General features: G+C 41.8%; 1 protein-coding gene across 4 annotated transcripts in view; it reads right to left on the bottom strand.

Annotated features, from left to right (window-relative positions):
• CEP295 (centrosomal protein 295) overlaps window positions 1–13,091 on the bottom strand; it is a 212,246-nt gene that overhangs the window by 118,000 nt on the left and 81,155 nt on the right. For all 4 annotated transcript variants that reach the window (XM_029602323.1, XM_029602320.1, XM_029602321.1 and 1 more), the window contains exon 10: window positions 10,919–11,131. In XM_029602323.1, the coding sequence (XP_029458183.1) occupies window positions 10,919–11,131 (213 nt within the window). The remainder of the gene's footprint in view (window positions 1–10,918; window positions 11,132–13,091) is intronic.

Genomic DNA, 13,091 nt, shown 5'->3' with positions numbered 1-13,091 from the left:
GGGCCGATAATGTGAGGTGGAGGGAGAACAACTCGCGGCCGCCATCTTGAATTGGTTGCTGCTCCGAACTGCAGCGCTTCAAGCTCCGCCTGACCCCAGCCCGGTAAAATTTGCCTGTTTTTTGAGCTACCGCTCTCTGAAGCCTAAGGATTCCTAACTTGCTTCTTCAATTTGAAAATCGCCGCGTTTGGAGGGAGCCCAGTGCTGTTAGGGAGAGATGGGACCCGGAGCTCTCCTCTCCTGCTTCCGACCCGGTTCACGTCATAACCGAAGTCTCTCATGTTAATTTATACTATTCCATATCTTTTCTTTGCAACTCTATTTGGATACAATGAAAACTTGCCTTGTTTCTTGCACTCCATAACCAAACTTTACACTATATAATTGTATCACAGATGCTATATTTCTAGGTCTGCTGCAAGACAATTACCAGACTCAAACAATTCAAACACAAAAAGGTACACGAATCTGCAGGATTCGGATCTAATTAAAGCAATATAAAACTTGTAGGAATCCCAATGAGACTTTCATGCAGACTTTCTATTATTTTCATGATAGAAACATAATGAAATGGAAACATTGTAAAATATCTCTTTGAATCTCAGTGGAATAAGCTTGGAGAAATAAAGGAATACAAGAGAAAATAAATGTTTCTACTGCTCCTGTTGAAAAGAGATCAGAATACTCACACTGAAGATCACACTATAAAAAGGAAAATTGTTTCTTAACTGCTAATTTTAATTCCTGAAGTACCATGGATCAGTCCAGATGAGTGGGTTTTATGCATCCCTACCAGCAGATGGAGGCAGAGAACAAAACTTTGAGGCACTGCTACATTTATTTATTTATTTATTTATTTATTGTTTTTGTTATACCGAGTTTCATGACAGGCATCACATCAACCCGGTTTACAATTAACAGAGTGTGTAAAGCATAACATAACTTAAAACAATGTTCTCAATAAGAACCTTGAACTTTAAATACAGTGAATAAATACAGTGAATCAAATAAAGGATGTGAGAAAGTTACAAAAAATCAGGGAAATCAACTTGGAACTGGAAAAGGGGAGGTATTGTACAGAGCAATATTTACATTTTGGCCTATTAATGTAATAGAGTAGCAAAGTGATTAAATCAGCATATGTGAGTAACTGTGGCGGTACATCACTATGAGACGGTACATAAATAACCGGATGCATAAATACGATAATGGTATGATAAAAGCTCAGAAGGTATTGATGAGTGTCAATTTAAGGTTGGTTGATTTGTATTAGGTCCAGTTATAGAATAAGAGTTTATGCTATTTAATGGAGGTTTTATTCAATGCTTTGAAATGCTTTTTTGAAAAGCCAGGTTTTTAGTCTTTTCCTAAATGTTAGAGAGCATGGCTCCTGTCTCAAATCAGGTGGGATAGAGTTCCAGAGAGTTGGACCTGCTGAAGAGAAGGCTCTAAGACTCAATGATTTATGTTAGTAGGTTTTGGCCTTTGGAATTTGGAGTGACTCTTTGTAGTATTCCCTGATGGGTCTGGCGGAAGTGTATTTTTTAAGAGGTATTTGTAGGTCGAGGTGCGTGTTTTGGTTGATAGTTTTGTATATGATGTTGATGGTTTTGTACATGATTCTATAGTGGATCGGTAGCCAGTGGAGGTTTTTGAGGATAGGTGAGATGTGGTCCATTTTCCTAGAGTTTGTAAGGACTCTGGCTGCAGAGTTCTGAACCATTTGTAGCGGTTTGGTATAGGAAGCTGGGAGGCCTAGTAGTAATGAGTTGCAATAATCTAATTTGGAAAAGATTATTGCTTGTAGTATTGTTCTAAAGTCCTGGGCGTGGAAAAGTGGTTTGATTCTTTTCAGAATATGTAATTTGTAGAAGCAGTCCTTGGTGGTTTGGTTAATGAATGGTTTGAGGTTGAGTCGATTGTCCAGGATGGCTCCTAAATCTCTTACTTGGGCTGTTTGAAGGAGTGTGGGTGGTTTTGGGAGTGTATTATTGTTTTCCGGTGATATGAGCAGGAATTCTGTTTTAGAAGCATTAAGTACAAGGTTTAGACTGGTGAGGAGGAGTTTAATTTCTGATAAGCAACTGTCCCAATATTCCATTGTTTTTGATATAGATTCTTCTATGGGGATCACGATCTGTACGTCGTCAGCGAAAAGGAAGTGTTTCAGGCTTAGTTTTGTAAGAAGTTGACATAGTGGTAGGAGGTAGACATTGAATAGTGTGGGTGAAAGTGATGAACCCTGCGGCACCCCTCTATTGGAATGGTGGTATTGGGATTCTTTATTGTGAATTTTGACTCTATATCCTCTATTTTCTAGAAATGTTTTGAACCAGTTAAGTGTGGCACCTGTTAAACCAATGTTTGCCAGCTGTTTTAGAAGGAGGGCGTGGTTGACGGTGTCGAAGGCCGCCGAAAAGTCAAGAAGAATTAGTAAATATGCTTGGCCTTTATCAATTCCAGAAAGGAGGAAGTCCGTGAGTGAGAGTAGTAGCGTTTCAGTGCTTGCGGCTTTGCGAAAACCATATTGGTTAGGGGACAGAATACTGTGGTCCTCTAGGTAGTTGGATAGTTGGGTGTTTACCAATTTTTCCATGATTTTCGCTATGAATGGGAGGTTGGAAATACATAACAGAGAGTGCCACCTGCAGTCCCTCAGTATTGACCTGTACCCAAGCCAAGATGATTACCTTAAACCCCAATAAACGTTTGGGCAAACAGAGACTTAAGCTGGAGCCCCCTACAAAACCTATACCAAAATATGTACACTTCTCAATGAGAATATCAGATGCCAGCACAGGTATTTCCAGAAGTGAGGAAGACTTTCGATAGATGAGGACGGGTCTCTGGACTGATCAGTGGTACTTTAGGAATGAAAATTAGCAAGTAAAAACCAATTTTCCTTTCATTTTCGTATCCCGAAAGGCATTCGTCACCTTGAGATATCACAAAAGGATACGATGCACATCCAATAAGTGAAGCTCCCTAGTCATCGAAAAAGCCGGAAGCTCGACCACTTGATTAAGTTGAAAGGATGACACTACCTTTGCAAAAAGGAAGGAACAGTGTGTAAAGAAACCCCATCCTCCGAAAAGCACAAGAAAGGGTCCCTACATGACAATGCCTGCAGCTCAGATATTCGCCTAGCCGAATAGGTGGCTACCAGGAAAACAGTCTTCAGGGTTAAATCCTTCAACGACACCCTCCACATTGGCTCGAAGGAAGGACCACATAGCAACCAAAGAACCAAAATCAGATTCTAAGTTGGACAGATCTTCTACACCGGAGGACACAGATGCTTTGCCCCTCTTTGGAAACGAGCCACATCCAGATGAAATGCCAGCGGTGTTCCCTGAATCCTACCACGAAGGGAACCCAAAAGCTGCAGTTCCAGCACTGCTCTCTACATTAATGGTGGGGGGAGGAGAAATAGAACTAGAGAGTACTAGAAGCCAAGCGTAACAAGTATGAGAGAGAGGAAAAAAAAAAAAAAAAAAAGTACATAGCTTGCTGGGCAGACTGGATGGGCCGTTTGGTCTTCTTCTGCCATCATTTCTATGCTGCTACCTGGACCCAGAGGGAATTATAGACCAACCACTTAGTCAAACCGCTCTGCAAGAAGGCCAAGATCTGCCTTTAAACACCAGGATTCAAAAACTTTCCACACCTGGACATAAGCCATTGAAGTGGAAGGTCTCCTTTCCTGAAGCAAAGTTGCAATCATAGGCTCCGAATATCCCTTCAAACGGAGTCGCTGCCTCTCATAAGTCAAGCCGCTAGACAGAAGCGATACTCCCGGTCTGAAAATATGGGTCCCTGCCGTAGCAACCCTGAGAGATGAGCCAAGCGAATGGGACAGTCTACTACCAGATGCAGAAGGTCCGCAAACTACGACCGATGCAGCCACTCGGGTGCCACCGGAATCACTCTGCCCGGATGAAGCTCGATGTGCCACAGCACTCAACCTGCAAGGCGCCACAGTGGCAACACGTATAGCGACAGATGTGTTGACTTTGGTTGAATGAGTGTTGATGCCCTCCAATCCAACCTCCCGTCTGAGACTGAAAAATGATCCGTTTTTGCATTTATTGGAGTCCCCATGAGGTCTATCACTGGTCTGTCCCACCTTGTCTGCAGCAAGGTGAAGGATTAAGCTGATAACTCCCACTCCCCTGGGACCAGAAACTGTCTGCTAAGGAAGTCTGCCTGCACATTATCCACTCTGGTCACATGAGAAGCAGCTATTCTCACCAGATGTTTCTCCACCCACACAAACAGATCTTGCACCTCCAGCGTCAATAGAAGACTCTTCGTACCGCCCTGATGACTGATTTATGCTGTTGTCACATTGTCCGAGAATACTCGCACCGACTTGTCCCAAACAAGCGGAAAAAACGCCAACAAGGTGTATCATCGGGACACGCTAGAGAGATAACGTTCCTGGATGGAATAAATGATAGCTTTATGGAGCAATTGTTTCAGGAACAGACGAGAGTGGGAGCAATTTTAGATATAATTCTCAGTGGAGCACAGGATTTGGTGAGAGAGGTAACTGTGGTGGGGCCGCTTGGCAATAGTGATCATAAAATGGTCAAATTTGAATTAATGACTGGAAGAAGAACAGTATGCAAAATCCACGGCTCTCGTGCTAAACTTTCAAAAGGGAAACTTTGATAAAATGAGAAAAATTGTTTGAAAAAAACTGGAAGGAGCAGCTACAAAAGTAAAAAATGTGCAAGAGGCGTGGTCATTGTTAAAAAAATACCATTCTAGAAACACAGTCCAGATGTATTCCACACATTAAGAAAGGTGGAAAGAAGGCAAAACGATTACCGGCATGGTTAAAAGGGGGGGTGAAAGAGGCTATTTTAGCCAAAAGATCTTCATTCAAAAATTGGAAGAAGGATCCAACAGAAGAAAATATGATGATGCATAAACGTTGGCAAGTTAAATGTAAGACATTGATAAGACAGGCTAAGGGAGAATTTGAAAAGAAGTTGGCCGTAGAGGCAAAAACTCACAGTAAAAACGTTTTTTAATATATCCGAAGCAGAAAGCCTGTGAGGGAGTCAGTTGGACCATTAGATGATCGAGGGGTTAAAGGGGCACTTAGAGAAGATAAGACCATCTCGGAAAGATTAAATGATTTCTTTCCTTCGGTGTTTACTGAAGAGGATGTTGGGAAGGTACCCGTACTGGAGAAGGTTTTCATGGGTAATGATTCAGATGGACTGAATCAAATCACGGTGAACCTAGAAGATGTGGTAGGCCTGATTGAGAAACTGAAGAGTAGTAAATCATCTGGCCCGGATGGTATAAACCCCAGAGTTCTGAAGGAACTAAAAAATGAAATTTCAGACCTATTAGTAAAAATTTGTAACCTATCATTAAAATCATCCATTGTACCTGAAGATTGGAGGATAGCAAATGTAACCCCAATATTTAAAAAGGGCTCCAGGGGTGATCCGGGAAACTACAGACCGGTTAGCCTGACTTCAGTGCCAGGAAAAATAGTGGAAAGTGTTCTAAACATCAAAATCACAGAACATATAGAAAGACATGGTTTAATGGAACAAAGTCAGAATGGCTTTACCCAAGGCAAGTCTTGCCTCACAAATCTGCTTTTTGAAGGAGTTATTAAACGTGGATAAAGGTGAACCGGTAGATGTAGTATACTTGGATTTTCAGAAGGCGTTTGACAAAGTTCCTCATGAGAGGCTTCTAGGAAAAGTAAAAAGTCATGGGATAGGTGGTGATGTCCTTTCATGGATTGCAAACTGGCTAAAAGACAGGAAACAGAGAGTAGGATTAAATGGACAATTTTCTCAGTGGAAGGGAGTGGGCAGTGGAGTGCCTCAGGGATCTGTTTTGGGACCCTTACTTTTCAATATATTTATAAATGATCTGGAAAGAAATAAGACGAGTGAGAATCATTTTGCAGATGATACAAAATTGTTTGGAGTAGTTAAATCACAAGCAGATTGTGATAAATTGCAGGAAGACCTTGTGAGACTAGAAAATTGGGCATCAAAATGGCAGATGAAATTTAATGTGGATAAGTGCAAGATGATGCTATAGTTACACAATGTTAGGTTCCATATTATTTATTTTATTTAAAAGTATTTATATACTGTTTTTTTAAAAGTACATTTTATCAAAACGGTTTACAGAAGAAATAAAATCAAAGAAATTAAAATAAGTTGTAAAAAAGTACATTAAAAAATGGTATATAGCTACCTAGGTAGCTAATTTAAACAAAAAATTTTATCTTATAACAAAGAAATTTATGCCTTGAGGAAAGGTAGAGAGGGAAGGGGGGACGGGTCAAGGAGAATGAATATAGGGAAGAAAGTTATCTCTTAGTAAGAGCAAAATTGGGATGAATCAAAATATTATGAAGACGTAAGGGGAATGAGAAGAGGTTGAGTGGTGGAGGTTGGATGAGTTGGCGTTATGTTGAAAGCAAGTTGAAAAAGATATGTTTTGAGAGATTTTTTGAAATGAAGTGGATTTGATATTGAGCGAAGGAAAATTGGGAGAGAGTTCCAGAGTGAAGGGCCTGCTACAGAAAACGCTCTTTTTCTGGTGATTTCGAGTCTTGCTAGACGAGGTGAGGGTATGTCAAGTAAGTTTTGTGTTAATGATCTTAAATGTTGTGTCGGTTTGTAAATGCGGAGTAAAGAGCAGAGCCAAGTGGATGAAGAATTGTGTATTAAACTGTGGATTATGGTAAGAACTTTGTATTTTATCCTAAATTTTATGGGAAGCCAGTGGAAAGATTGTAAGATAGGACTAATGTGGTTTCGAAGTGAAGTGCCAGATAGAATGCGAGCTGCACTGTTTTGAACCAATTGTAAAGGGTATAACGAAGAATCGGGTAGACCTAAATAGAGAGCATTACAGTAGTCTAGACCAGAGAAAATTAGAGACTGAAGAACAGTTCTGAAATCACAGTGAAAGAGAAGAGAACGAAGACGTTTCAGGAGCTGAAGTTTATAGAATGATTTTTTTGTAAGAGAGGATATGTGCTGTTTCATTGAAAGATCTGTGTTTATAATGACTCCTAAATTTGTAGCATAGTGTGTTATTGGGATAGATATGTCATTTATTATTAGATGAGAAGTAGGGCCAATAGATGAATCTGAAATGGATGTTAGATAAACAATTTCAGTTTTTGACGGATTTAACTTTAAGCGATTATGGGAGAGCCAGGAATTAATAGTGGATAGATAAAGTAGCTGACCAAGATGTTTTGAAGGGGACCAAAAATTGTATATCATCTGCATAGATTTAGGTGCTACAACCCAAGAAAGAGATCTAGGTATCATAGTGGATAACACATTGAAATCGTTGGTTCAGTGTGCTGCGGCAGTCAAAAAAGCAAACAGAATGTTGGGAATTATTAGAAAGGGAATGGTGAATAAAACGGAAAATATCATAATAGATATTTATTTATTTATTTAGCAGTTTTCTATACCAACCTTCATAGTAGATAACCATATCGGATCGGTTTACATTTTAACAAAGGGTAAAACTGAGGTAACAATTCTGGTAAATAATAGATAACAAAGGAAAAGGAATAAGTCAAAGTTACAATCAACAAGGTATGGAAAACTTGGAGGCTTAAAGACAAGCTGGAAGGAAGATAGAGGCAGGTAGAATAAATATAACATGATACGAATAATTTAACGGGTTAGAGCATATGCTTTAACCAGGAAATGCCAGTGTCCATTGTTCAGGAGGAAGTGTGTCAAGGTCCTTGTAAGAAGTGAGGCTCAAACTAGTGATTATCCGGTGGATCTGGGAAGGCTTGGTGAAAGAGCCACGTCTTTAGTCTTTTTCTGAAGGTTAAGAGGCAGGGTTCCAATCTGAGATTTGCTGGGATATTGTTCCAGATAGCTGGGCCTGCAATTGAAAAAGCTCTGTCTTTGGTCGTAGAGAGGCGAGTGGCTTTAGTAGGGGGATATTTCAGAGTGCCTTTGTGGATATCTCTCGTTGGTCTGTTAGAGGAGTGGAGTTTGAAAGGGATATCCAGGTCGAGTTGGAGTTGCTGATGGATGGTTTTGTGTATTAGGGTAATAGATTTGTACAGGATTCTGAAATTTACTGGTAACCAATGTAGGTTTCTGAGGACGGGGGAGATGTGTTCACCGCGGCAGGTGTTGGTCAGCAGTCTCGCTGCCGCATTTTGTAACATCTGCAGTGGTTTGGTGGTAGATTTAGGGAGGCCTAGAAAGAGGGCACTGCAGTAATCTATTTTGGCGAACAGAAGAGCCTGGAGGACTGTCCTGAAGTCTTGGAAAAATAAGAGTGGTCTCAGTCGTTTCAAAACCTGTAGTCTGAAGAAACTGTCTTTGGTAGTTGTGTTGACCATTTTTTTAAGGTTATGGTATGGTTAAGATATGGTGAGACCGCACCTTGAATACTGTGTACAAATCTCAAAAAAGATATAATTGCGATGGAGAAGGTACAGAGTTAGGCTACCAAAATGATAAGGGGAATGGAACAGCTCCCCTATGAGGAAAGACTAAAGAGGTTAGGACTTTTCAGCTTGGAGAAGAGATGGCTGAGGGGGGATATGATAGAGGTCTAGAAAAGGTAGATGTGAATCGGTTTATTTACTCATTTGGATAATAGAAAGACTAGGGGGCACTCCATGAAGTTAGCATGTGGCACATTTAAAACTAATCGAAGAAAGTTCTTTTTTACTCAACGCACAATTAAACTCTGGAATTTGTTGCCAGAGGATGTGGTTAGTGCAGTTAGTATAGCTGTGTTTAAAAAAGGATTGGATAAGTTCTTGGAGGAATAGTCCATTACCTGCTATTAATTAAGTTGACTTAGATAATAACCACCACTATTACTAGCAACGGTAACATGGAATAGACTTAGTTTACTTGCCAGGTTCTTATGGCCTGGATTGGCCACTGTTGGAAACAGGATGCTGGGCTTGATGGACCCTTGGTCTGACCCAGTATGGCATGTTCTTATGTTCCTAAGGCCTTGTGCACTGCTTTGGTTTCCAGCCAATTAATCAACCAAGCCTCCTCCTCCAGCGACCACTGCTCTGGGCTGATTTTCCTTGACAAATCACCCCCCAACCAGAGAGGCTGGCATCCGTGGTCACCAGTACCCAGTCAAGTATTTCCAGATCCATTCCCCTTCTCCAGATTGCGCCAAGACAGCCACCATGAAAGACTGGACCTGGCATCCTCTGGCAACGGTAAAGGAAGCCAAAATTCTTCAGACAGCGAATTCCAACAGGATATCAGAGCCCCTTGCAGAGGACCACAGTTGAGCAAAAGCCCATAGTACAAAGTCCAGCGTAGAAGCCATGTAACCCAGGACCTGCAGGTAATCCTAGACCTTGGGTACCAACAGGCACAGAAACTGAAGAACCTGACTCTGCAGCTTAAGGACTCTCTCCGAAGTCAGAAACACCTTCCCCAGCTGGATATCGAAGCGTGCCCTCAGATACTCCAAAGATTGGATCGGCCTCAGATGACTCTTTGCAAGGTTCATCACCCAGCCCAATGCCTCCAGAAGCTGAAGTACCCGCTGGAATGAGCGACCACACTCCACCTCAAACTTCACCCATATCATCCAATCATCAAGGAATGGGTGCACCAGGATACCTTCCTTACTGATTGTCACCGCCACTACTAGCATCACCTCTGTGAATGTGCACGGCGCAGTCGCCCACCCAAAAAGGAAGAGCTCGAAACTAGAAATGTTCTCCCAGAACCATGAACCTCAGAAACTTCTGGTGTTCGGGCCGAATGGGGATATGAAGATAGCCCTCTGACAAGCCAGACGACGCCAGAAACTCCCCTTTGCACACCGTCGCTATCACCGTGCTTAGCGTCTCCTTCTGAAAATGCAGCACCCAGAGGACGGCATTTACCTTCTGCAAATCGAGTCTTTCTTTAGCGCCACAAAGTACAGAATACCTGCCTTGCCCCCTCTCCTGAGGAGGCACTGGAACAATGGCGTGCAGACATTGTAACAGATGAATTGTTTCCCGCACAGCCTCCCGCTTGCACCGGGAAACGCAGTGGGAAACTACAAAGGCGTCCCTGAGCAGCTGAGAAAATTCTAAGGCATAACAGTCTCATCAACTCCAAGACCCACTGGTCCGACGTGATTCTAGTCCACTTCTCGTAAAAAAGAGAGACCACCTCCCTCCAATAGCTTACAGGGAGGAGCGGACCAACAAACCTTCATTGTCCAACTTTGTTTCCGCTCTCTGCTTGGGATCCATGAACCCTCAGGGATCTGTGCTGATTCTGAAAAGGTTGCTGTCTGCCCAGATTCTGTTTCTGCAATGCTGGCGCAGGGGTCCTGCCTGTCCGAAATCTCCTAGCCTCTTGAAAACAGGCTCGCGGAGGAAAGGACTTCCTAGGACCCTTCCTGTCCTGCTTCACGAGCTGCTCCAAGTCCTCACAGAAGAGAAACTTCCCCCTGAAGGAGAGGTTTGACAGCTGGGCTTTAGACCATACATCTGCTGACCAATTTCACAGCCACAGGAGCCTCTGCGCCACCACTGCAGAGACCATACTCCTGGCAGAAGTCTGGATCATGTCCAAGAGAGGGCCTGCACAAAAGCAATAGAAATAGTACAACTCACGAAATCAAAAACAGACATTCATGCCAAAGAGGATTCTGAACTGACTGAAGACTATATGGCTAACACACACAGTTTAAGGATCATTTCAAATGTGTATAAAGCAGTATATCTCAGGTGCCCAAAATAAAAAAAATTAAAAAGCCACATAGAAATCTTTCATATGGATATCATGAAAACCAAACCCATTAGGAATGCCTCCAGAAGAGAATTAGGAAACACTGCTATAAATAACAAGCACACACTCATACCTAGAAGTATTCAATGCAACATGAAGAGCCACATGGAGCTTACCCATGAATGGGGTATTGGGATGGGGTTCCTGGTCTGCAATGCGTCCATCCATGCCTCTCTCTTCAATGGGAAGGGACCCAGATTCAATTGTGTCACTTAAAGTTTCTGTCTCTGCCTTAGACATCCAATGGTTTTTCTGGGTCCTGATCTTATTTAGCAATTTCTTTAGAACTAAATTTGATGGAGGCTGGGTAAATTCCTTTGCTGCAGGCACTTTGGAGAGGGGAAACAAAACAAAAAAAAAAAAAATTACTTTGGCATAGCTAGATATAGATCAATGGGATACAGGTTCTCACAACTATACTATGACTACAAATTAAGTTTGAGACATTTCCTTCTGTTACTAGGTTCTGACCAAGAATATAATTAAAGCTTTCTAACAGCACTGCATATTGTCTTAATAAATACTGTATATTCAGCAATCACATTTACTAAAAGCTACAAGTAGAGGAATTTGAACAGTCATGTAACAGTATCAAAAATGGCTGGTCAATGCAATATACAATTTTTAGATTTAAAATTCACATTTATTTTTATTTTCTGGGTTAGAATGCATATCAAAACATCAAAACACAAGAACAACCAATCTCAAACAAATATAGACCAATTACCAGAGAGAGATAGGAAACATTTATTTTTGAATTACACACACCATATACAGTATATGAGTAATATTAATGAGTGTCAGCAAGCCAGATGCAGTGTGTCTTCCCATTCATTCATTCACCGGTCTGATATCTATGTGTTTAAAAAGTCCATGAATATGTATCAGAACCTGTGAATTCTCCAAACTCCAGCAAACCTAGTTCATAAACACCCAATATCCCGACATTAGCTAAATGTTTCGTCTTGGTACTGCTTCAAGGGACAGAAAAAAAAATCTTAGACAAAAACTGCCACATTTATCTGTTCGTGTTCAGTACTGGACCATCTATCGGTCTCAGAAGATCATATATAGACACTATCCATCTTTCCCTCAGTGTTATGGGTATATACTGAGTCTGGCTTGCTGTCACTATTACTCATACTCAAAAAAAATATTTTACTATCTCTGTGGTGAGTGGTCTACAATGTATATTAAAAACATAACATTAATGGAGAAATTACTTACATGATAATTTCGTTTTCCTTAGTGTAGACAGATGGATCAGGACCAATGGGCTATGTGTTCCCCTGCCAGCAGATGGAGATGGAGTCAGGTTTCAAAGCTGACGTCACCCTACATACACCCCTGCAGTGACCTCAGCCCTTCAATATTCTCTTCATAAAGCCATTGTGGACATATTACTGAAGAACTTGATTAGAATTTGGATACAACTTGAATAAAAACTTGATTAATAAGCTTGATCAAAAATTGGAGACCGCAACTGTACTCAATCAACACAAGCGCTGAATCCCAGAAATACTATAGATGCCCTGAACTAGGGGTAGGGCAATGGCATACCTGTAATCACATGGAATCTAGGTCCGCCTCATGGGCAATTCCTTGGCGCCTCTCCTGGGCAGCCATGGGCAGGATGCTGAGTACATCTGTCTACACTAAGGAAAACGACATTATCAGGTAAGTAATTTCTCAATTTCCTAGCATGTAGCCAGATGGATTCAGGATCAATGGGATGTACAAAAGCTACTCCTGAACAGGGCGGGAGGCTGCTCGCGGTCCAGTTAGCACCACCCTCGTAAAAGCTGCATCCTCTCGGGCCTGAACATCTAGGTGGTAGAACCTGGAGAAGGTGTGTAAGGAGGACCACGTCGCTGCTCGATAGATGTCGGCGGGAGACAGTAGTTTAGCTTCCACCCAGGATACTGCTTGGGCTCTAGAATGAGCTTTGACCTGGAGAGGTAAAGAATACCCTGCTTCTACGTAAGCTGCCCTGATTACTTCCTTGACCCAGTGAGCTATGGTAGTTCGCAAAGCCACTTCGCCCTGTTTCTTTCTCCCATGAAGAACAAACAAGCGATCAGTCTTGCACACTGGTTCTGAACGTTCCAGATACCACTCTAAAAGTCTACCAACATTTAGATGGCAAAGGAGGTGGTAGTCTTCCATGTCCTTGTGTCTATCCGGGGACGGTAAGGAGATGGATTGGTTCAGGTGAAGCTCTGAGGCTACCTTTGGTAAGAAGGAGGAGACAGTGCATAGCTGTACTGTTCCTGGAGTAAATCGAAGGAA

The sequence above is a fragment of the Rhinatrema bivittatum genome, chromosome 5 (genome assembly GCF_901001135.1).
Source record: "Rhinatrema bivittatum chromosome 5, aRhiBiv1.1, whole genome shotgun sequence".
Lineage (NCBI taxonomy): Eukaryota > Metazoa > Chordata > Amphibia > Gymnophiona > Rhinatrematidae > Rhinatrema > Rhinatrema bivittatum.
The sequence above is the reverse complement of the archived record's forward strand: the minus strand, read 5'-3'. Positions and strand labels throughout refer to the sequence as shown.